The sequence below is a fragment of the Mirounga angustirostris genome, unplaced genomic scaffold, assembly GCF_029215605.1.
Source record: "Mirounga angustirostris isolate CCGP_5_RB_7025 unplaced genomic scaffold, mMirAng1.0.hap1 SCAF_9, whole genome shotgun sequence".
Classification (NCBI taxonomy): Eukaryota; Metazoa; Chordata; class Mammalia; order Carnivora; family Phocidae; genus Mirounga; species Mirounga angustirostris.
Genome location: NW_026991717.1, coordinates 6,951,774 through 6,977,448, shown reverse-complemented (window position 1 = coordinate 6,977,448; position 25,675 = coordinate 6,951,774). Strand labels below are relative to the sequence as shown.

At 51.8% G+C, this 25,675-nt stretch overlaps 1 protein-coding gene across 1 annotated transcript; it reads right to left on the bottom strand.

Annotated features, from left to right (window-relative positions):
- Positions 1–95: 95 nt before the first annotated feature.
- Positions 96–25,435, bottom strand: MFGE8 (milk fat globule EGF and factor V/VIII domain containing). Its single transcript, XM_045899424.3, has 10 exons — positions 25,286–25,435; positions 13,544–13,684; positions 10,866–10,991; positions 10,346–10,477; positions 7,542–7,723; positions 6,980–7,135; positions 6,166–6,310; positions 2,176–2,360; positions 1,012–1,167; positions 96–885 (listed from the first exon to the last, which is right to left on the bottom strand). The coding sequence occupies exons 2-10, from the start codon at positions 13,614–13,616 to the stop codon at positions 748–750; spliced, it is 1,293 nt and encodes a 430-aa protein (XP_045755380.1). The 5' UTR covers positions 13,617–13,684; positions 25,286–25,435; the 3' UTR covers positions 96–747.
- Between the last annotated feature and the right edge of the window lie 240 nt (positions 25,436–25,675).

Below are 25,675 nucleotides of genomic sequence, written 5' to 3'. Positions count from 1 at the left end.
GCGAGTATGCTGGCCTCTGGGAGGGCTGAGGGGGGAGGGTGGGAGCACCAGCCCAAAGCCCATGTGGACGGAGCAATGATGAACCCCAGCAAGAGTTCCAGGGGGTGACATAAATATATTTTGGAAGCTGCCTGTGTACTCTGGGGGAAAGAACCAGCACAGAGGGTGCCCCCCCAGGCCACCCACCTCCACCCCTTCTCTCCATAAGCCCGCCCACCCCACCCCATTCTGTCTCTTTTTAGGCCAAGGGTCAAGAGAGGTCTCCAGGAAGATAAGGGGGACTTGTCGGGGACTAGGTGGCAGCTCTGAGCGCAGCATTGTGCTGAGGGACAGGAGACTGTTATCCTCCAGCCTGGTGCCTCAGGGCTTCCTCCGGGGGCCGTGGGAACGTGGGACGTGGGGTGCGGGAGCGAGTGTCGGGAAAACACAGGAGACTAGAACCAGGGATCCGGGGAGGTGCAGGTAACCCCCACTCCCTACTTTACCCTTCCCTGTCCGTCCCAGACCTACTCAACTCCCACAGTGCCTAAGAGAATGGGAGGGCAGGAGGGGTGGGTGCCAGGGCCACGGGGGAGGGGAGGGGAGGGGAGGGACGGGGCAGGGGGGAAGGCGAGGTGGCTGAAACCCCCACCGCCAGCCGCCGACAGTCAGGAGGTGGGGTGGTGGAGGAGGCAGCGGGCCAACAGCAGGCCAGGAGGACCAGGTAAGGGGCCCTTGCGGTCGCGGTCACTCCAGCCAGGCTGACCACTAACAGCCCAGCAGCTCCACGCGCAGGGTGATGCGGTTGTGCCAGGCGACGGGCAGGATGCGCACAAAGCGAGCCAGGAAGGGCATCTCAAACATGTTCTTCTTGTGGGAATTATTGTCCAAGTTGCCAGGGAAGATCTGGAGGCAGAGGGGTTGTCAGGAGGGCCCCAGGGCCAGCCCCCCCCACCTCCCCTCAGAGCCCCCGGCCAGACTCGAAGGGCACCCCTGGACAGGTGACAGGAGGTCAGCCGGCCAGACACTCACCTTGCTGTCGATGGCCCCCTGGTCCCTGTACTCGGCCCAGTTTATGCTGTCGTTACTGTAGGCCACCTTATAGGCTGCCACGTACTGGATGTGGCCAAAGTCTCGGGCCCCCTGGGTAATGATGCCGGTCACTTGCCTCTGGGAGCCCAGGTCAACCTACAGGGAAAACCAACCACATTTTCTTTGTGTAGACCATTCTCTCCAGTAAAGTGGGAAAAGGCAGACAGGCTGGGGTCTGACTTCTAGTTTGGGGGAAGCTACTTCATTTGCACCACCTCCTCATCTAGACCATGGACATAAACCCTGTCACCTACTTTGTCACGCTCTGGTAGGCACTTCGCTGCAGTGAAGCTAGAGTTCACAGCCTGGGCCTTGGCCAACCTGCAGCTGATCCCCACCGCACCCCACCCCGGTACGAAGAGAACAAGGACAGGAGAGCTCCTGGAGCGGCTCCTGAGGGGTCCTACAGGGCTGTCCGCAGCCTGGCAGGGATCTCGAACGAGTCCAAATGCAGGCAGTTCCTCACAGAACCCGGCTCCACAGACTGATGGCGACTGGGGGCCGAGAGACAAACCTCCTGCCCCCGGTCCCTGACCATCCTGGGGAGCCTGCCAGAGGCCTCTGGACAGGCAGTCCCAAGACGTGGCTTGCACACCTGGCTTGCTGCCAACAGCAGGTGAGGCCCAGGCAAATCCTCACCCTGCCGGGACGGTTCCCTCATCTCTAAGATCAGTGGACAGTCCAGTTTTCTGTGCCTCTCCTGGTTCCCAATTTCATGAAATCCAAGGGCTGCCCCATGGTGTGTTCTCAGACGCCAAGTCAGGCAGAGAAATCCTGAGGTGTGCCTGCCTGGGTCAGGTGTCCCTCCTCTGTCCTGCCCTCCTGTCCATGGGTTCAGCCTTGTCACCCTGTGGCAGCTGGTGGGATGGCCCTACACACACACACCCCTTCACCCCTTCCTCTGCCTACACACACACACACACACACACACACACACCCTAGGTGGGGCACGTGGGAAGGGAAAAAAAACAAATCTGAAGAAAAACAAGGCTTTTCAGACACTTCCTCTCGGGGAGCAGGAGCCTGGGCTGGGCGGAGGTCAAAGATCAGCGACCCCATAGATCCCACCCAACCCCAGCCTTGCAGCCCTGCACCCCGACCCACCTGCAGCCACTCAGAGGCATCATTGGTCTGAGCGGTCCAGGCATTGAACTTGCCCTGCTTGTCCAGCCGCGCATAGAAGGGAAACCAGCTGAAGGCATTCAGGCCCCAGGTCCTGTAGATGCTGGAGGCCGTGATCTGCTTGTCGGGGATGGAGTTGTCCTTCATGCCCAGGGGCTCAGCACATCCTGCCAGCAAGGAGGTTTGTCACGGAGGTCAGGACCCGCAGCCTCCCAGAAGCAACAGCATGAGGCGACCACAGGGAGGAGCTGTGGATCCTGACCAGCCCCGGGCAGCCTCTTGGTTTTAGAGCCAACCGTTGTGCTTTCTCTCTGCCCACCTCACCGACTCCTCACCTGGGCCAGCCGCTCTCCGTTCCCACACCCGACCCTGACTTGCCCTTCCCAGATCCCCCACCACCTGCCCCCTCTGCACGAGGGCAGGCCCTGACACCACCTCCCCCATGCCTTCGAGGCCGGACTCATGAGACACCTCCTCCAAGGAGCCTGCCCTGACCACCTCACTTGGGCAGGCCTTGGGCCTCCACGGGACTCAGCCCTTCTCTCTCATTCCTACGGTCCAGCTGCTATGTAACAAGGCTGAGGCCTATGATTTTTGTCAAGAACATCAGCAACAAGCATCCCATTGATCCAGGGCTCACTTCTGCCATTTCATCTACCACAAGGAACCTGAAAGCCGTATCAGTAACCCCATTCTGCAGGCGAGGAAGCAGGCTGAGAGACAGTAAGCAGTGTGCCCACATCTCACACACACACACACACACACTCCTAATGACCACACCAGGCTGTGACATCATTGCCACCAGGCACGCCCCCTCCCAGAGCCATAAAGGCCTACCTGCTGGTAACCCGGGGATGAAGGGGACACGGCTGTCCTCCAGCAGGTGGAAATGAGAGCAGTTGGAACCCCCGGGGCTCAGGGCGGATCCCGTCCCCTTACCCAGCAGCCCCTCCCTCGGAGTCCCCCAGGGGGCCTTCACACTCAACACTGACCACTCCGGGTGCTGTCACTCGGGCCCGGGCACAGGCCTGCCCCACTCAGCAACGTGCCCAGCTGTTCGGCACAGTCATCCCCACCTGCAGGTGACCAGAACAGTTAGGGGGGGACAGGAGGAGACAAAACTCCCGAGAGAATGATGGGTGTGTCTCACGCCTGGCGGAATCCTCATTCCGCTCTGTCCTTTGGGGGCCTCTGGGGGTGGGGGAAGCAGGCCTGGACACCCCCGCCTCCAGCTGGGAGCAGGCTGGAGTATATGGTGCTTACACCACCATCTCCCCAGACGCCTGCACTCGGGCCACTAAAGACTTTGCCTCCAGCTGTGTAGGTATCCACCTGCTAATCGCACCACCTCCTTGTGAGGGGTGTTCGCCAGGTCATCCCCCCGCTCCTCTCACAGGGAGAGGCTACTGGGCTGGGAGGCGGGGTGTTCCTGGGAAGCCTCAGGCCTGGGGCAGCTTTGCAGAGTATGCCATGATCCTAGGCTCAAGGGGGACCCCTCTACAGATCCACTGCTTCCCTGAAGTTGGTGCCCCCTCACTCTTGGGCCTCCTGAAAAAGTCAGGCTTCCAGGGGAAATGCCGTTGGGAGGGGCACTGAGCCAAAGGCCAGGACTCTCCACTCCATCCCTCACTATGTGACCCTGGGAAGGACCCCAGGGAGGAGTGCTTCTCGTAGACCAACCAAGGATCTTGTTAAAATGAAGATTCTGTTTCCACAGGTCTAGGGTGGGGCTGGAGCCCATGTTTCTACAAGCCCCCAGGTGATGCTCACACTACTGGGTCCTCGGAGCTCACTTTGAGGACTGTAACCCACCCAACCCAGCCAGTCTACCACCCTGACCCAAGCCACCTTACCTTCCCACAGGACTGCCCTCACCCACGATGGCCCTCTGCCCCCATTCTCCCCACACAGCCTAAGGGATCCCTTCTAGACACACTCCAATCCTGTCCTATTAGCACTCCCCCTACCCCCACATGGCTGCCCCTTGTTCTGAGGATAAAGATCTGAATCCTTAAAATGATCCATACAGCCCAATTCGTCTGGCTCCATCCACCTCTCCAACCTCACTACCCAGTAAGCTTCCCCTCACTCTCTAGGCTCCAGCCCCACTGGCCAGCCTATCCTTCAGCATGCCCCAGGGCCTTTGCACTTGCCAGCTCCTCACATGCCTAGAATGCTCTTTCCAAGTTCTTCATGGGGCTTGCTCTGTCATTCAAGCCTCCACTCAAAAGTCATCCCAACAGGGGAGTCCTCATGCCCAGACCTCAGCCCCACACATGTGCACACACGCACACACGTGTATATAAACGCACACACCAACACTTTTCACCAGCCCACTGGAATGCCAATTAGGGAAAGGAGAAGATCCAGATCTTGAGGAAAGCAGACAGGACAGCCTCCACAGCTTGCCAGGCTCGCCCTCTCTTGGCCTAGGAGGGAGACGGCTGGGATAGGACCATGAACCATGCAGGCAACTTTAATAGCCAAAGGCTGCAGAGCCCCCAGACCTGTCCTGTACCAATAGCTTAAATGTTCTTTTAGCAGAAGGCAGTCTGTAACTCCCCATTTAAACAGTAAGGCTCAAAAAGGCAATGACCCTGGGAGAGGGAACGCGATGACTTAAATTCACACTTTAAAAGGACGGGTCTTGGGCGCCTGGGTGGCTCAGTTGGTTAAGCGACTGCCTTCGGCTCAGGTCATGATCCTGGAGTCCCGGGATCGAGTCCCGCCATCGGGCTCCCTGCTCAGCAGGGAGTCTGCTTCTCCCTCTGACCCTCCCCCCTCTCATGTGCTCTCTCTCATTCTCTCTCTTTCAAATAAATAAATAAAATCTTTAAAAAAATAAATAAAAGGACGGGTCTTGGGCGCCTGGGTGGCTCAGTTGGTTAAGCGACTGCCTTCGGCTCAGGTCATGATCCTGGAGTCCCGGGATCGAGTACCGCCATCGGGCTCCCTGCTCGGCAGGGAGTCTGCTTCGTCCTCTGACCCTACCCCCTCTCATGTGTTCTCTCTCTCTCATTCTCTCTCTCTCAAATAAAAAAAAAAAATCTTAAAAGGACGGGTCTTGAGTAAGACAAGAAAGGCAGAGAGCCACCTTTTGGCTCTGCAGCTCTGCCTAGCAAGCCCTACAGTTCCGCCAGCGGCCAGCAGGTGGCGCTGTGTCTGCAAAGAGAGGGAAATAGCCCCGGGAGAGCCCCGCGCTGAGACAAAGTTGCTCAGCCCAGCCCCTGCCGCCTGACCTGGCCAGTGATGACTTTTTCCTGGCTCATCAGAAAACCGGTCTCTTCCTGGTGCCCCCCACCCCCCATCCCTCCATCTGGGACTCTGTCTGGAAAGGGCAGCAGAAAGGCATCAGCTCCAGCCCTAGGACTCTAGAAGTCCCCACGTTTCTCTTAAATGATGAGTTACAGGAGGTCTGGGGGAGGTTGCAGGGGTGGGGGGAGAGAAACACTAAGTGGGTGGGTGTCAAAAGCCCAGGGATTTAGACCAAGTTTTAATACCTACCAGCTTGTGTGCACTTGATAAATAATTTATCAGGGCCTCCCTTTCTGTATTCATTCACTCGTTCATTAAATGTTTATTGAACATCTACAATCCAGGCACTGTTCTAGGCACTGGGACTAGAGCCGTGAAGAAAACAAACTCCCTGACCTCATGGAGCTGACGTCTGTAAAACAGAACTCATGCTACATGTTCTAGAAGCTCAAGGAACCAATCAGAATAACAGAAAATACTTCGACAACTGAAAGGGTGTCTTTTTCTTTTTCTCCCACCAACCCAAATGCCAAGGGTTGGCAGATCACAAACACGGAGGCAAGCGCTCTGAGAGCCAGGTGATCCCTCCCGTGGGCATCTCCTGTGGGAGCCCAGGTCCCCCGCCTTGCTGCCGTCCTACCCAGCTCGGCCTGGCTGAGAAGGAAGTGGGCAGAGAAGCCCATTTCTTAGCATTGACCACAGCCCCCCTGTACTCACCATTCAGCTCACAGCCAAGGAGCTCAAAGCGGAGGGTGCAGCCCCGGTGGCAGATGATGGGCACTAGCCTCACGTACTGTACCTCCAGAGGGAAGTCAAACAGGTTGACCTTCAGGCCACTGTTGTCCATGTTACCCACAAATATCTAGGGGGAAAGCAGATTGGAGGAATGGGTCAGTGTGGGCAGTCCAGCTTCCTGGGGTTGCCTCACCTCCCTCGTCAGGCCTGGGAGGCAGACATGGGGCTTAGCAGAGCGAGCAGGGGGCCAGTTCTTCCTCTGACCACCCACAGCCCTCAACACAGATTCCCCTCGCAGACCTTTCTTGGTCATCATGGGGCGTGGGCATAAACCCCTTTCACACAGGGCCACCCATCATCTATAGGGTGCCTCTGCAAATTAGGATAAGGCACTCCTTTCTCAAGACACTTTATTATACTAATTCCCCCACAGGCAGAAGTACACAAACCTATGATGTCCACATCATGCATGGTGCTTAGTAATGACATCCTTGAGCAGTATACAACCTGCACAACGTACATGGTAGCCCTGAATGCTCAGAATGCATCCTACCTCCACAACTACAGCCACCCTCAACAGGTCATTGAAGCTTTCTGAGTTTCGTTATTCTCATCTATAAAGTAGGAACCACAGAACATGGGCCTGACGTGGGTTTCCCAAATTCTGGGAACCAAGAGGCAGCTGATGACCCACCACATGGCTAATTATCCAGCATACCCTCACTCCACTGGGAGCCCTCAAATAGCTCTGGAGCCCCAGGGGGTGCAGACCACAGCCCTTCTTTAGAGCCCTCACCTTGTCTCCTGTCCCCTCTGCACTCTGGATAAACTGGAACTTGCGTCCACTGACGCTGTAGGCCACCTTGAAGGTCTTCAGGTACTCGGCACTGCCTGCGCGGCTGGCACCCTGTGTCACCACGCCCATCACCCGCATCTTCCGCATCAGGTTCACCTGGACCCCAGGAGGGAGGACGGTACCCTTATCTCCTGGGTTCTTTAGACTCCTTCCACCCTCCCTATCTAGAAAGGAGGGGGGCTTTCTCATCGGGGCCTCTCAGAGCTTTGGGCCCAGTGCTCAGGGAAGCACACAAAGAGGGACGAGGCCCCCAAAGGCTTCATCCAGTGCAAACAGCCGCTCCACAGCCTGGGGTCTGCTCCTCCTCATCCGGCCCCACCACTCCAGGAACCCCACCCCCGCCCGCCCCCCGCAAGACTGCCCTCCACTTACAGATACTTCACCTATGGGAACCCATGACCTTGCTACCTGGACCTTGGTTATGACCCCCCAAATGCAGGCATACTCCCCTCACCTTGCCCCCCCCACCACTCCGCCCGCCCCAGAGCCATTCTTTCCATACCTGGATCCAGGGGTTCTTATCATAGTTGCTGGCCGTCCAAGCATTGACAATGCCCGTGCGGTGCAGACGGGCCAGCTCTGGGGCCCAGCGCTGTAAACCCATGAAGCCCAAGTGCACAGATGAAGCGGCGATCTGCGAGTCGGAAATGGCGCCCGTCTCCATGCCCAGCGGCATGATGCAGGCTGCAGGGGTGCGGGGAGAGGGGGGAGGCGGCCGTCAGGTGGCCACCCAAGCACGTGGGCCCCAGAGGACCAGAAAATAACACAGTGTGGCCTCTACCGAGACCCAGAGCAGAGACCAGGAAAGGACTCTCAGGGCCCAAGAAAAGGTGCATGGTGAGGAGGGGGGGGTGGGAGGGGCAGACAGCCATGGGGGGCTTGGACCCAGGGCTGCCCCGAAGGTTCCAGGCCAGGCCAGGCCGGCACCCGTGGCACTGCTGGGACTGGCGGCCAGAATCTCCTGTCAGGCTGTGGTAGATGGTCTTGTTTTCACGGGGCGTCAAGCAGCAGCGGGGGGGTGAGAGTGGGGGCAGGGACCGGACTGGAGGGAGGGAATTCCAGTGTGACCTGCTCTTCTTCAGTGTCCTCAGCCCACCCGGAGGACCGCCATATCCAGCCCAACCCCTGGCTTCCCCAGGACGCATTTGGGAGAAGGGGCACCCCAGTTGGCAGTGACCAATATTTGTACAGGACATAAAGCAATAAGCAAATCATGGGGCGCCTGGGTGGCTCAGTCGTTAAGCGTCTGCCTTCGGCTCAGGTCATGATCTCAGGGTCCTGGGATCAAGCCCTGCATCGGGCTCCCTGCTCAGCGGGAAGTCTGCTTCTCCCTCTGCCCCTTCCCCCGGCTTGAGGTCTCTCTCTCTCAAATAAATAAATAAATGAAATCTTGGGCGCCTGGGTGGCTCAGTTGGTTAAGCGACTGCCTTCGGCTCAGGTCATGATCCTGGAGTCCCGGGATCGAGTCCCACATCGGGCTCCCTGCTCAGCAGGGAGTCTGCTTCTCCCTCTGCCCCTCCCCCTCTCATGCTCTCTCTCTCTCTCTCTCTCTCTCTCTCATTCTCTCTCTCAAATAAATAAATAAAATCTTAAAAAAAATAAAAATAAAAATAAATGAAATCTTAAAAAAAAAAAGGCAATAAGCAAATCTGCCTGGACTTTTCTACAACCCCACTGGCAGGACTTTCCTGGGTGTGGCGTGAATACCATTCCATTTTCTCTCCTACTTTTTGCTCCTTCCAACTATTGGTCTTAAACCAGCCATCCGCCAAGTTGCCCCTGGCCAAGGGGCCATCACCTTCACCATTACCCCAGGGATGTGGTCCTAGGGGGCCGAGCCCCTCTCATCCCCCAGAGATTCCCCCATGCAGAGAAGCCAGGGATAGATCTATTCTTGCTACAACAGCCCAGGTTCATGCTGAGCTTGGTGCTAGGCCACTCTTGCCCAGAAAGTGTAGCCATGCAGCCAAGATCAGAACTGGCCAGGGGCTGAGCCAGGATTTGCAACCAGGTCCTCACACCTCACATGTCCACACTCTAAGGGACCCCAGTGTGCGTTCTGTGGGCCTGTGGGGTCCCTCTGCGCTCCAAGGCAACACACCACCTAACAAGGAGGGGCTGCAATGTTCCCTCTGGGGGCTCCCCCCCCCTTTGCGGCTGCCTCCTGCCTTCTGCCCCAGGAGCTGCTACATCCAACCTGGAGCAGACCCCAGGCCGAAAGCTGAAGGCTAGGCGGGTAATTGCAACTCGGGCACACCCATGGTTGCCTTGGCTCCCCGCACAGTAATTAGTGGGCACACCTGGCCCCACCCAGGGCTGTCTGCCGTAGTGACCCCCCAACTACAGACACGCACACACAGAGACATGCACACATTCCTCCACCCAGGATCTCAAAAGACATCGGCCTCAGCCCCGAGCCCAGGGGACAGGCCCTCCGTGCCGCCTCCTCTGAGGTGCTCTCCCCAGGCCCCAGCGCCCACCCAGCTGGCCCAGCACCCCCTCCTCCTTCTGCAGATCCGCAAACCTCAGAGAGCATCCCCACATCTGCCTGAAGGGGAACCGTCTGCCCCTGCCCAAGATGCTTAGCGGCAGACCCACTGGACCGAAGAAACTGGACGCTCTGAAGATGCGGACTCAGCCGCCCGCCCTCAGCAGGCGAGGACGAGTCCCAGCTTGGTGGGAGGGACTCCAGCTGGGCCAGGAGGGAGGACAGCGTGGACAGCCACCGCCAGCACTGGAGGCTGGGCACCCACCCAGGGCCATTCTGTGGCTGAGTGGATAACCAGGCAAGCCAGGCAGGTCAGCCCCTCTGCACACGCCGGGCCTCTGACCGCCTGACCATGAGGGGATGGCCCGGCCTGCCCAGGCCTCTCCCTCCTCCCTGAGCTCTGTGATGAGGCCGCAGTCAAACTTGGGCCAGGAACTGTCAGACTCCAAGGCCCCAGCCTTACTTACTGACCTCCTGGGCCCTAAGATTCAGAATGTGTTTGTTTTCCCCTCTTGGTAGAAAACTCTCAGGACTTAACCCTAATGCTGTGTGTCTGGTTCGTGGTGACCCAGGCAGCAGCACTTCCTGACCTCTGGGGCCACCACCACCCTTCACTCCCCTGCAGTGACATCAGGCCTGGCCAGCAGTCTGAGGACAGAAGCCAAGCAGGGACTAGTCCAGGACAACAGAACCGCTAACTAAGGCTCTGTCTTACCCCCAGTCTACCAGAGGAGGTCCTGAGGCAGGGAAGGAGGCCAGCACATGGCCTGGGCTGCTTAGGACCTCCCCCATCAGAGCAGGCAGCCCCAGATACTCACTGGTCTCACAGTGGACACCTGTATAGCCATGAGGACACTTGCAGATGTACTGGGTGAAGACGTCCCCTCTGTGCGAGTCGCCAGTCACCTGGCATTCGGCATCATTGTAGCAGGGGTTTGGAAAACAAGGACCTAGGGATGGAGAGGCAGGTAAGCTGTGCAGGGGATCAGGAAGGAGCTGGGGACGGAGACAGGCAGCAGCGGATGCCCCAAAAGGACACTCCGTGCAAACTTAGCCCCCTGCCCGCCTCCCCCTGCCATCCCCTCCCCCTCCCTCCTCTGCCTGACAGGAGCCTGGGCCAGCCTGGCGCCAAGAAGGGTCAGGTGCAGGCGAATCAGTCCCAGTGAGGGAAGCACCAGGCTTTCCAAGTGGCACGGGGAGTTTCCAGGGAAATTCTGGCTGACCACCACAGGAGAGGTGCCGGGGACCACCGCCCACTCGGGGATGAACTGGGCCCGGCAGCCGGGGATGCAGCTGGGAGCTGGGTGTGGAGAGGGACGCAGGGCCCAGGGCAGATACCTTTCTCTGTCTCATTGCAGATCAGGCCCGTGAAGCCTTCGGGGCACAGGCAGTAGAAGGGGGTGTTGTCCTGGCCCAATAAGCAGGTCCCACCATTCAGGCACTGGCTAGAGTCACAGAAGTCACCTGCAATGTCACCAGCTCAGACTCAAGAATAGCAAGTCATTCATTCAGTAAATACTGGGGGCGGGAGGGGGCTATCATGTGCAGGCTGGGTCGCTGAGACAGGGGAACCAAGTGTGGTCCAGGCCTCAAGAAACCACTGGAAAGAGAGGGACAGTCACTGGGTGATGAAGAGACAGCACCAGCTCTGACAGAAGCCTGCATGAAGGGCTGCTGGAAGTATGGTTTCTGCTAGAGTTGGAAGTTTTGCAGCGGGGACAGGTGAGCTGGGTCTAAGAGATGGAGTGGAGTGTGCCCGAATGGGGAGTGAGGAAAGAATATTCTAAAGAGGGCAGGAACACAGGGCCATGGCAAGCTGGAGAACAGGACGACAGAGCAGAAAGGGTAGGTAGGGGCCAGACCCGCAGGGACCTTAGGAATGACAAGTTCAAAGACTTTCCATCCTGCAGACCCTTAACCTTCCTTCAGCTGCCCACCGTTGTCCACCAGGGGAAAAAAGAAAAAAAAAAAAAATCAGAGATTCTCAAGGGTGAGGTGGGAGTGGGGAAGCCATTTCCCGTTCTGGAAAGTAGAGTATGGAGAAAAGGCCCTCTGCAGAGCTGTGGATGGGCTCCCCTGGGGCTACACAAAGATCCCTAGGGCTCGGGGGTAGGAATCTGACAGGAGTGGCTCAGGCAAGAGGCTGCACGGGCCTCCTGGTGAGGAGGAATTCAGGTGAAGAGGTGAGAAGGAAAGCAGATTTGAGAACCACTGCAGACGGAGGAGGAGGGCTGGAGAGGACCACACCACTTCAGGCTGGGGGGGGGGCAGATTTGAGCTATTGGTGCACCCCACCAGGCCGGCAGGCAGGTAGGGGATCTCCTAGCTGACCTTCGCATCCCAGAAGGGCCTAGCCCATCATGTGGGGTAAGACACGAGAAATCGCTTTTCCTCCCCACAGAGTCATGCCATCCCAGGTGGGGGGCGGGGGGGAAGTAGTGGGCTCCTGAAATCCCAAAGCTCCAGAGAGCTGGGCCAGCTCCGGAGAAGGGAGCAGAGGGAACAGCAAACACCGTTAATGAGAACTAGAGCCCTGAGCGCCGCCTCGGCTGCGCCTGGGAGCTTAGGACAGGCGGCTCCCAATGAGCTATTAGTCAGTGGCTTTAAATAGCAGGTTAATCCCCTCCCCTGACCTGGCAGGCTGCGGGCCACAGACAGAGCCTTGGGAATGACCAGAGTCCTGGGCTCCTGTCCCAACAAAATCCAACTCCCCTTCTCCCCAACCAACCGCACCCTCTCTCCATTCTGCTCCAGGGCAAAGCGGTCCACTGGGGAAAAAAGGACAGTGAAAGGTGGCCTCTACCCCCACCCCCACCCCAGCACAGGTCTTAGGTTGACTCACCTGCACACAACAGTCCTAGTACTTTCCCCTTTTCAGGAAAAGCCAGATCACCCTCTACAAAACCACCTTGGCGATTTCAGAGTCCTGTCTTTTTGGGTGAGTTCCCCAGGAACATTTAGCCAGGGCTCAGGTTGTGGGGACAGAGAGGAGTGGAAAGGGACTTCAAAGACCCAGCTGGGTCTCAGGGTCGCTGGACAGCCCCCAGTTGCGAGTCCCCAAGTGTGCGCGAGCTTGGAGGGCCCTTGAGGTTCTGGCTCCAGGCCTGGGGGTCGGACTGTGGCAGGAAGACAGCGCCAGGGCTCAGCTTTGACCCCCCCACACCCCTGCTTTCTTTGAGAAAATGAGGGAGGGGGTGCCCGAAGCGCGCCGACCACGGGTACCTCTTCAAAGCCCTGGAGGCGACAGGCTGTGTGGGCCCCACGGTGAAGAAATGGGGCATCCCCAGGACCAGCCCGCCGGAGGCCCAGCTGTGCGCGGGAGGCCTCCTCGGCGGGGGAGGAGGAGCAAGGAAGATACAGCGGCACGCCAAGGCCGCGGGAGGGAGTCGGAAGCCACCAGTCCAGGGGCGGCCCTCTCCAAGTCCCTCCCCAGGCTCTTGCTCCCCCCCCCTCCTGGACCCCACCCAGAACCCCATCCTCTTCCTCCGCCTTCCTCCGCCTTCCCGGTCCTCGCTCATCCCACCAGACACCTACAAGCGGGGATGCAAAACTCCAATGACCAGAGCTTGCGAGGGAGTAGCCAGGGAAAGTTGGCTGGACAAGACTTGTCAATACAAGGGTCCTATTAACTTCCAGGTGGAAGACGCTCCAGAGTCGGGCACAGTTCAATGGCCTCATTTTACAGATGGGAAAAGAGAGGCCCGACACAGCAGATTCCTTTGTTATGTGTAAGCCCCATCCCTGGGGGCCGTGGGGCTGTCACCCGGTGTCCCGAGTCCCCGCCCCACTCTCAAGCCTCTCTCACCGCCCAGAACGCCCGAGCGCGGAGACCGCAGGAGAGGCCGAGCGCATCCCCGCGTCCGGCCGGGGCGCAGCCGGAGAAGTCGCCCCTCCGCACGGCCCCGGCTCTTTGGCCAAGTTTGTAAACAGGGGAGGTGGAGGGAGGGCGCCGCGGCGAACTTCCGAACGGCGCGGAGAGGAGGGGCGAGGGCCAGAGGGCGGCGCGATCGACTCACCGGAGACGGCGAAGAGTCCCGAGGCGCAGAGGAGCGCGCCGCAGAGCGCGGCCAGCAGGCGGGGGCCCGGCATGCCGTGGGGACGCGGGCGCGGGAGCGGGCGCTCGGGCCGTGCACACCGCCGGGCTCTCTCTCCGGCTCCTGGACGGGAATAAATCAGGCAGCGCGGCGCCGCCCCCGGCCCGCGAGCTCCGCCCAGGCCCTCGGGAGGCGGGCCCGGGGCGGGGCTCCGCGGCCAGCCAGGGAAGGGGGGCAGCGAGGGGTCCGCGCCGCCGCCTCCCGCCTCCCGCCGCCACGCCCCGCGTCCCGCGGGGAGCGGGTGACCAAGCCCCCGAGTCCTGAGTCGACTGGACCGGGAAGGCCTCGGGAGGAGTTGTTCGGTGTTTCGGTTTTTTAAAATTTTAGACTTAAGATGCTTAGCCCTTATCCATAATGAGAAAAATGCAAATTAAAAGTACAGTCAGTGCCAGGTTTCACTTATCAGATTGGCAAGTGTCGAATTATTAGCGCACTGTTAATGCGAGGCTGTGGGAAGCAGGCCCAAGCCGAATTATTAGCGCACTGTTAATGCGAGGCTGTGGGAAGCAAGCCCAAGCATGCATTGTCGGAGGGAGTCTAAATTGCTTCAACTTCTCCGGAGAGCTACTTGGTAATACCTACCAGAGTGACCGAGACGGAGACCCTAAGACCTAGCCCTTGCACTTAAGAGCATTCCTTCCATCCAAATTCACTGTGTAAAATGACATATATACAAAGATGTCCTAGCGTATCATAGCAGCATCCTTTGAAATGATAAAAGACTAAAAAGGGAATCAGCAAACCTTTTCTACAAAGGGTCAGATAGAAAATATTTTAGGATTAGCAGGCTATACGGTCTCCAGAGCAACTATTCACCTCTGCCCTTCTGGCGGGCAAGCAGCTATAGACAGTCTCCCAGGAAATGAGCATAGTGGTTGCCTAAGGGGAAGGAAACCAGGGGACCAGGGTGGGGAGAGACTTGCTGGTCACATTGACTTTTATCTAAATGACTCTTTTTATCATCTCTCTCTCTCTCAAATACATAAATAAAATCTTTAAAGAAAAAAAATTTCATTTATAATAGCATCAAAAGGAATAAAATACTTAGGAATAAATTTAAAGTGCAAGACTTGTACACTGAACACTACAAAACATCATTGAAAGAAATTAAAGACCTAAATAAATGGAAAGTCATCCTTGTTCATGGATGACTTGTTCTTGGAAGACTTATCTTGTTAAGATGGCAATAATCCCCAAATTGGTATAAGATCAACACAATCCCTATCAAGATTTCAGCTGCCCTTTTTCAGAAGTTAACAAGCTGATCCTAGAATTAATATGGAAATGGATAGAACCGAGAATCTTTAAAGCAATCTCGTAGGGAAAAAAGAGTTTGGAAGACTTCTATTTTCCAATTTCTTTTTTTTTTTAAGATTTTTTTTACTTATTCATTTGAGACACAGAGATACAGAGAGAGAGAGAGAGTGCATGAACAGGGGGAGAGGCAGAGGCAGAGGGAGAAGCAGGCTCCCCGCCGAGCCAGAAGCTGGACGTGGGGCTCGATCCCAGCACCCTGGGATCATGACCTGAGCCGAAGGCAGACGCTTAACGACTGAGCCACACAGGCGCCCCTATTTTCCAATTTCAAAACTTACTACAGAGCTACGTTAAGCAAGACCATGTAGTACTGGCATAAGGATAGACATATGGATCAATGGAATAGAATTAAGAATCCAAAAGTAAATCCATACATCTATGGTCAATTGATTTTCAACAAAAGTGCCAAGACAATTCAGTGGGGAAAGAGCAACTTTTTTCAACAAATTATGCTAGAATGATTGGATAATCACAAAAGAATAAAGTTGGACTTCCACACTTTATATAAAAATTAACTCAAAATAGATCAAAGACCTAAATATAAGAGCTAAAACTATAAAACTCTTAGAAAAGAACAGGTATAAATCGTCGTGACCTTGGATTAGGCATGGTCTCTTAGACCTGATACCAAACACACACAACCAAAGGAAAGAGTAGATTAACTGAAGAGTAGATTAACTGAACTGTATCAAAATTTAAAATTTTTATACTTCCAAGGACACTATCAAAAAGGCAAGAAGACAACCCACAAAATGAGAGGCAATATTTGCAGATCACATGTCTGATAAGGCCCTAATATTCAGAATATTAGAATATTAATAACTCGTAACTCAACAACAAAGGACTACCCGGTTTTAAAATGGGCAAAGAATCGGGCCGCCTGGGTGGCTCAGATGGTTAAGCGTCTGCCTTCGGCTCAGGTCATGATCCCAGGGTCCTGGGATCGAACCCCACGTCCAGCTTCTGGCTCGGCGGGGAGCCTGCTTCTCCCTCTGACCCTCTCCCCTCTCATGCTGTTTCTCTCTCGCTCGCTCTCTAAAAAATATAAAATCTTTTAAAAAAATAAAAAATAAAAATAAAATGGGCAAAGAATCTGGATAGATCTTTCTCCAAAGATATACAAATAGCCAATAAGCACATGAAAAGATGCTTAACATTATTAGTCATCAGGAAAATGTAAATCAAAATCAAAACCACATGTGATACCACTTCACACACCCTCTAGGATGGCTATAATCCAAAAAACATCATAACAAGTGTTAGTGAGGATGTAGAGAAATTGGAACCTTCACACATTACTCATGGGATTGTAAAATGGTGCAGACACTGAAAACTAGTGTGGCAGCTTCTCAAAAGTTTAAGCAGAGAGTTATCATATGACCCAGCAATTCTACTCCTAGATATATACCCAAGAAAACTGGAAGCATATGTTCATACAAAAGCTTACACATGAATGTTCATAACAACATTAATAGCCAGCAACTGGAAACCATCCAAATGTCCATCAGCTGATGGATGGATAAACCAAGTAGTATATCCATCCAATGGACTATTATTCAACCATAAAAATAAATGAAGATCTAATACTCGCTGCAACATGGCTGAACCTTGGAAACATGATGCTAAGTGAAAGAAGCCAGACGCACAAGGCCATGATTCCATTTATATGAAATGTTCAGAACAGGCAAATCTGTAAAGACAGTAAGTCGATGAGTGGCTATCAGGGGCTGGGGTGAGGGCAGAATGAGAAGTCATGGTTCATGCAAGTGGGATTTCATCTGGGGGTGATGAAGACGTCCTGAAATTTAATAGTGATGATGGTTCCATAACTTGGTGAGTATGCTAAAAACCACGGAACTTCACGTTCTAAAAGGATGGATTTTACGTTGTGTGAATTATATCTCAATAAAAAAGAATACAACTCTTCAGAAATCTGTCTCAAATCAGTAAGTCACTCAACAGCATTTATTAAGCAGTAACTGTGGTGAGCATTGGCTGGAAACCCTCACTGCACATTAGTGTCACTTGGGAAGATTTTTATAGAAATACAGATGATCAGGATGCATTCCAAAGCAAATAAATCTCAATCCCTGTGGAGCCTAGGAATGAGTATTTTTTTAAAGCTCCCCAGATGAGGCTAATGTGAAACTAATAAGAGAACCACTGGCTAGACTCACTGAGGAAAAAAACAAAAGACCTAAGCCTTGGGACCACAAGGGGTGGTGAAGAAAGGATAGAGAAGGAGGGGATTTTCTTGTATGATCTGACCCTTGTAGAGTTCAGTGGGCTAGTAGCTCCTTGGCCTGAACACTTTTTTTACCCAGTACTAGAGCATCCCAGGATTACAAGATGGTCGTACCATGATCATCTGAAACAGTTGTCCACTTAAAAGCTTCAGATTTTGTTCATGTATATGATAGGAAACCAGGTATGCTTTTATTTTTTAATTAGTCACACCCCTACACAATCAGAGATCATACTCTGTCTTCCAGAAACTTAACAAAAATTCCATTAAATTGACAAAACTCGAAGTTGATGGGGCTGTGAGGAGGGAAATAAACATTTACACCTAATTGGTGGAACTACAAGTTGATTCAGTGTCCGAATCATAGTCTGACTGTAGTAAGACCTACAAAACTTGACCTTGTATTCTGCTTTGGGCAAATTCACTGGAAGGAAATTACCCAAATAAAAAGCAATGTACAAAGATGCACATGGTACTTCTATTTATGGTTCTGAAAAATTGATAACAGTCCGAAATGCCCAGAGGTGAAGAGCTAAACAAACTGTGCTAAGACACAGCACAGTGTTGTTTTAACAAGTGAAAAGGATGTGTAAGTTTGCCGGTGAAAGAATGTGCATTGGCCAAGCAGAGTGCCTGTCCACAGCGTCTGTCCCTCTGAACTCACAAACAGCACACCTAGGTAAAAAGTACCTCACACAGAGACACATGTCTGCGTAAAAACAACAATCGAAAGAGAATTGAGTCACAAACAGACAAAAAGTGTAATCTCATGATTCCACTTATATGAAGTATCTAAAGTAGTCAAATTCATAGAGGGGCACCTGGCTGGCTCCGTCCGAGGAGCGTGTGACTCTTGATCTTGGGGTTGTAGGTTCGAGCCCCGTGTTGGATGTACAGATACTTAAAAATAAAACCTTGAAAAAAATATAGTCAAATTTATAGAAAGAAAAAGTGGAATGGTGGTTGCCAGGTGCTGGGATGTGGGGAGAAAGGGCAGCTCCTCTTGAAGGGGGGCAGAGTTTCAGTTCTGCAAGATGAAAAAGTTCTGGAGATTCTGCTCCACCATGGCGCAAACATAATTGACCCTGTTGAATTGTATACTTAAAGAAGATTTAGATGGTAAATTGCATTTGCGTTTTTTACCACGATAAAAAAAATTTATTTTTTTTAAAGATTTTATTTATTTATTTGAGAGGGAATGAGAGAGAGAGAGCACGAGACGGGGGAGGGTCAGAGGGAGAAGCAGACTCCCTGCTGAGCAGGGAGCCCTATGGGGGACTCGATCTTGTGACTTCAGGATCATGACCTGAGCGCCCCAAAAAATTAATTTTGAAAGAGAGAGTGGGGCACCTGACTGGCTCAGTCAGTGGAGCATGTGACTCTTGATCTTGGGGTCATGAGTTCGAGCCCTATGTTGGGGGTAGAGTTTACTAAATAAATAAATAAATAAATAAATAAATAAATAAATAAATAATAAAATTTAAAATTGAATCATTATTTTATTCCACCAACCCTGAGCCAAGCACCATTCCAGGCACGAAGGGAACAGCTGTCCACAGGTGCCTTACATAGGTAAGGAAAGAAGATCATTAATATGATGTTACATGTCAAGTATACCTCAATTTATGTTTTTAAGTTTATTTATTTAAGTAATCGCTACACCCAATGTGGGGCTCAAACTCACAACCCAGAGATCAAGAGTCACGTGCTCTCCTGACTGAGCCAGCCAGGTGCCCAAGGATACCTCAATTTAAAAAAAGAGAAAAAGAAGCTATTTCAGGTGCTAGCAAGTTCTCCAGAGATGACAGGACATGATTGTGTGACATAACACGGAGGAGAGAAGTGGGACCAGTTTAGGTGGGTGACTAGCAAAGCCTCGTCTGAAAAGGTAACATTCCCACTGAGACCCTGAACCATAAGAAGCCAGCCTTACAAGGATCTGAGGAGGCAAAAGTTCTGCGAAAGGAACAGAACCAAGAGCTCAGAAACTGACCAACACCAACAAAGTCCACTGAGTTTTGACAAAGGAGCTGTGCAATTCGGTGGAGAAAGAATCTTCGCAACAGATAGCGTTGATATAATTGGATGTCCGTGCGCCACAAAATCAAGTGGAAAACAAGCTTCACACCTTGTACAAAATTTAACCCAAAATGGATCATAGACCTAACTATAAGACCCAAAACTATAAAACTTCTGGAAGAAAACAGAAGAAAATCTGCATGATCTTTGGTTTGGGGATGAGTTTTACATACATACAATACCAAAAGCAGGATCCACAAGAGAAAAATCGATATAATTGGACTTTATCAAAAGTAGACCCTTTGCTCTGTGAAAGACACCAGTAAAAGAATTAACAGACAAGCCGAAAACTGATAGAAAATATTTGCAAACCACACATCTAATAAAGAACATGTATCCAGAATAAGTAAAGAAATCTTAAAACTCAAAATAAGAAAACACAGATTTTTTAAATTTAAAATTTACATTTAAAATTTTTTAAATGGACAAAAGATCTAAACAGGAAAAAAAAAAAAAAAGAAAAAAGACCTATGGATGGCAAATAAGCCTATGAAGACATGCTCAACATAATTTTCCATTAAAGAAATAAAAATGCAAACAACTATTAAATATCACGGCCTACCTATTGGAATGGCTAAAATCCAGAAAACCTGACCACGCCAAATGCTCGTTCATTGCTGGTGAGGAATGCACAGCGGTGCAACCACTTTGGAAGACATGTTGGCAGCTTCTTAAAAAGTTAAACATAGAATTGCCATCTGACCCCGAAGCAATCGCACTCCTAGGTAATTTACCTAAGAGAATTAAAACTTCGGGTAACACAAAAACCTATTTGCTGAAAAATCAATGTTTACCACAGCTTTGTTCATCGTCATCAAGAATTGGACCCAACCACCTTGTCTTTCAGTAGGTGAATGGATAAACTGTGGAACACCCATACAATGGGATCCTGTTCTGTGATAAAAGGACTGAGCTATTGATTCACACATCAACATGAAGAAACCTTAAATGCATTTTGCTAGGTGAAAGAACACAGATCAAAACAGCTACATGTTGTGTGATTGTATTTACATGACATTCTGGTTAAAGCAAAACTGTAGGGGCGAAAAAACCAGATGAGCGGTTGACAGGGGTTTGGGGAAGGGGTAGGTGGTTAATTGCAGAGGGGAGGCCTGGGGGAATTTTAGGTGATGGGATTATCCTGCAGGATCCTGGAGTGGTAGATACAGAATGCTAAGCAACTGCCAAATGGGTAGAAATTGACAGCCCAAAGATTGAGCTTTAACATATGCACATTTAAAAAAATCATTCAGAGGGGCGCCTGGGTGGCTCAGTCCATTAAGCATCTGCCTTCAGCTTGGGTCATGATCCCAGGGTCCTGGGATGGAGCCTGCATCCCTCAGCGGAGAGCCTGCTTCTCCCTCTCCCTCTGCCTGCCGCTCCCCCTGCTTGTGCTCTCTCTCTCTCTGTCAAATAAATAAACTCTTTTTTTAAAAAAATCATCCAGAAAGTTGGAAGATTCCAGACTGTGACAAAAGAATCTAAGTATATAAATAACTTCACTGTAAGCAGTGGGGTTGGGGGGGGGTGGGGCTGGAGTGTGGCAGGGAGGGGTGTGGAGAGGAATTGACCTAAATAACTTTGGGAAACAGTGTTTGAACTAGAAACCATAAGGCTAAAGACAAAAGGAACTGTATATAACTGCTGAACCCCAGAGGCAGCCCAGTTGTTCCTCACGGGGATATGGGTTAACAATTCTGAAATTGCGTGTGCCTGCATCCTGGCCTGAGACAAGGAAGTGTATGCATTCCTGCTTATCTTCATTTAGATACAGATGACAGGTGCAGAAATAACTATGGATATGCATATATATACGCGTAGGTGCGTGTATATGTGCGTACACACAGGTTAGAATGCGTGTGCATGTTTCCTAGCTCTGTCTGCTAACAGGGACTAGAAGCAGCGACAGCCCAGTGCTCAGACCTTGGTCTGTATTACATGTTTCCAATGAAAGGAATCAGGGCTCCTTGGAGAAATGGCCAATTCTAGGGCTAGGGCAGAGAGAACACAAGATGAACCTGGGGCATCCAGAAAATGCTTTAAAAAACAAAAGGATGAGGGATGTGAAACAGATAAAAAAGCTAAGCTAAAAGAGTTCCCAGTCACCGAAACGGGAAAAAGATAAGCAACAAAAGAAATAATGTGCTATTGGACTATAACCCAAAGTATAAAATAAATATCCATGAGTCCATAGCCGTACAAATAATTGAATGAATGAATGAATGAATGAATGAGCGAACGAATACAGAAGAACTGCAAATAATCTAGGTAGCTACTCTCTCTCTAGCAGGTAGAGCTTACTGGCCCTCCCCTCATTTGAACAGGGACTGTGATCAGTGACTTGTTTCCAAAGTACGGGAAGGATGGAAAGAATAGTAACTCTTCAGTGGAACGATGTTTCAGAAAAGGTACCTTCTCCTTTCCCCAGGTGATCAAGGAGAACAGCATCAGTGATAAGTCCTGTGGATTGCATTGCCCCAAATGATAGGATGAGAAGTGGGCTTTATCTCTGTAGTCTTCCTTCCAGGAACCCATCACCCTTTAGAAAAATTAGAAAAACCACAGACAAACCCAAGTTTCAGGACATTCTACAAAACCCTAGACCAATACTGCACAAAACTATCAAGGCAAGTCTGAGAAATTGTCCCAGAGGAGACGAGAAGACATGATGCTAAGTGTATGTGGCATTCTGCATGCCAGCCTGGAACAGAAGGCATTAATGGAAAGGCTAGCGAAATCCAAATAAAATATGGAGGTTAGGCCATAATAACGTGCCAATGTTGGCTTCTTAGTTGTGACAAATGTGCCATGGTGAGGTAGAGTGTTGACAATAGGGTAAACTGGGTAAGAGATCGATAGGGACTCTTGAACCGTCTTTGCAAATTTTCTATAAATATGAAACTATTCTAAAATTTTAAAAATGTTAAAAGGGGGGCAGGGCTTGAGAAAGGCACAAGCCTAGCTAATTAGTCAGGAGCATGAGGGCCAACATATCAGGACTGACGAAGGGTGAGGGGAGAAGAACCCAGAGAGGCTGCAGAGACAGACCAGAGCCCTGGTGGGGCCTTGTCTGCGTTTGAATCCTCATTCTGCATTATGCCAAGTGGGTGATCTTGGGCAAGTTCTTTGCTTTCAATTCATATGTTGAAACCTAATGCCCAATGTGATGGTGATAGAAGGTGGAACTTTGGGAGGTGCTTTGGTCATGAGGGTGGAGCCCTCACGAATGGGATTAGCTCTCCCATAAAAGAGGCCAGAGAGCTCCTTTGCCCCTTCCAGCACATTATGGGCTCAGCGAGAAGGCACCAATCATGAACCTGAAAGCAGGCCCTTGCTAGACACCGAATCTGCTGGTGCCTTAATCTTGGACTTCCCGGCCTCAAGAACTGTGCGAAGGAAACTTCCATTGTTTATAAGCTACCCAGTCTCTGGTATTTTGTTATAGCAGCAAGAAAGGGCTTAGACATTCTTCAATCTCTCTGAGCCTCCGTTTTCTCATCTGTAAAATGGAGCAATAATAATGCTCTCCTGATGGTTTCCAGTTTGAGGCTGATATTAACATCTTTGTGCATGTCTTGTGAACACATGCCCACATAACTGTTGGATATTTACCTAGGAGTTGCTAGATCACAAGGCATGCACATACTCGGCTATGGTAGATCCTCCAAATAGCCTTCCGATGTGCTGTACCCCTCCAAGAGATTTCATGTATTTACTTTTGCACATAGACTAAAATCCACACTCTATACCACGCAGAAAATGAAATGTTGAGAAAAAGAAACCAAACACAAGAGAGTACATGTTCTGTAATTGTGTATATAGAAAGACAAACTAACCAATGGCTTAGAAGTCAAAATAGTGGTTACTCTGGCTGGAGGGCTAGGGACAGATCGAGGCACAAGAGGGCCTCTGGGGGCTGGAAATGTTCTGTATCTTGTTCTGGTAGCTAGCTACACAGGTGTGTTCACTATGAGACAATGCCTCAAGGTGTGTGTTTTGAATATACTTTGCACTTTGGGGAAAAACTTACATTAAAGAAAATTCTATTGAAGGACTTTGGGAAGAAGAGTGCCATTGTTTTTAAAGGTTGATTCCGGCTGCTCTTTGGAGAATGGGTTATAGAGAAACGAGAGAGACGCAGAGACCAGCAAGGAGACTAGGGCAGTGGTCCAGGGGAGGGACAGTGGTTGCTAGGAGCTGGGCGATGGTGAGTGGTGGGGGCAGTTGTAAAGGAAAGGATAAATACTGGAAAGATTTTGGAAGTGGAGCTGACAAGACTTTTCAGCAGACAGGATGTATGGGGTTAGGCAAGAGAGGGCTCAAAGATGACACCCAGGTTCTGGCCTGAGCAACTAAGTGGATGGCGGTGACTTTTTTATTGAAACAAATTGCCTGTCACTCATCTATCTCATCCTCACCCGCAGGGATCCTCATCTCCAGGCCTGGGCACAGTGCCCAGCAATAGGAAAGGAAGCACCCCTAAAATATTTATGGAATGAATGACATGACTATCCCCCTTGGGCAGAACCAGATCCAGGGTGTGGGAGGTGACGGCAAAGCAGATTATAGACGAGGGGAGGAGTGCTTAAGTCATGGGAATAACAGGGACAGAATAGAGAATATGGTCAACAATACTGTAATGGTGTTGTGTGGTGACAGATGGGGACTGCACTTGTGGGGAGCCCAGCATAACGTAGTGAGAAGTGGACTTACTATGTTGTACCCCTGAAACTGATGTAACATTGGGTGTCAACTACACTCAAATAAAAATATTTTTTAAAGAGATAGAGAGGGGCGCCTGGGTGGGTAAGTCGGTTAAGCATCTGCCTTCGGCTGGGGTCATGATCTCAGAGTCCTGGGTTTGAGCCCCACATCGGGGTCTCTGCTCAGCAGGAGCCCGCTTCTCCCTTTCCCTCTGCCTGCTCCCCATCTCCCCTGCCCCGCTCGTGCTCTCTCTCACTCACTCTCTCAAATAAATAAATAAAATCTTTTTAAAATAGAGAGACAGGGGGATGCCTGGGTGGCTCAGTCAGTAAGTGTCTGCCTTCAGCTCAGGTCATGATCCCAGGGTCCTGGGATCGAGCCCTGCATCGGGCTCCCTGCTCAGCGGGGAGTCTGCTTCTCCCTCTCCCACTCCCCCTGCTTGTGTTCCCTCTCTCGCTGTGTCTCTCTCTGTCAAATAAATAAATCTTAAAAAAAGAGAGAGAGAGAGAAAGAAAGAAGTGCTCCCCAGTGATGGCAGCTATGTATGCAACGGGAGACGGACTCCCCTCGTGGGCGGTGGGCGGTGGGCTCCCTGTGCCGGAAGGGACTGAAGCAAAGGACATGTGTCAGGAGGACAGTGTAGGAGAGGGACAGTGAGGACAGGTGACCTCTGAGGTCTACACCACCTCCAGGATGCTGGTTTGCGATGACCCTCCAAGTGCACGGGAGGCCAGGGGGCCCGGCGCCTCCCCCTCTGCTTTCCAGCACTGGTGAACACAGGCATCATGTGGGCTTGAGCAGAGCCTCGAGGCGGCCCCACACTCACACCCTCCAAGTGCACACCCCCTTTCCCAAACCAGATGCTCTGAACACACATCATGATCTGTGAGCAAACATCCCGACCCAGGGACCAAACAACCCCCTTTTGTTTCCAAGCCAGAGACCAAGGGCCAGGGGCCAGTGCTGGCGAATAAATATGCTTTCAGTTGAAAAACGTAAAAGTGTTTTCTCACTGAAACCGAAGGGGTGGGCCAAATTCTGAGGTTCCTTTGTGTGATTTTCCATACTTCGTCTGGGGCTTCAGTTGACCACTGTCCTCATGGATTTCTCTGGAGACTCCCTCCGCCCTGACGAATTTCCCCTCCTCTGAACACCTGAAGCTCCGACATTCAGAACCAGCCAAGATCTATTCATAGTGGAGCGGTGCCCTGAGATGTCTCCTCACCGGGATTGTCTGCTCCTCTGGAACAGGCTGCCGGGGGTCGTACAGATAGATTTAGACCCGGCACCTGGATTCAAGCCCCAGCTTCACATCTTACCTGCCTGGTGATCTTTATCAAACTGCTACTCAGGCACATTTATTTTCTTCATGTAAAGTTCGTCTCCTTCTCTCCTTTCCAGGAGATCAGTGGCATGCGGTACAGTTTCCTCCTGGGCCCAGAGAGGTCCTAGGCGTTTTCATCTGCTGGGGAACATGCCCACATCTGGGTTGGGTTTTGGTCTGCAGAGTCAAAAGGATGTGGAAGAAATGCTTTAGAAAAATCTATTTTTAAAGGGCTCTGCTCAAAGCCTTTCTACGTGGGCCAGCTGGACATCTGGACAACCCATCTCATGAATGAGACCGGAGCGAGGCCATTTCCGGAAGAACATCAAGTTCTTCCCTGGAAATTGTTAAAAAACAAAATTAGGGGCACCTGGGTGGCTCAGTC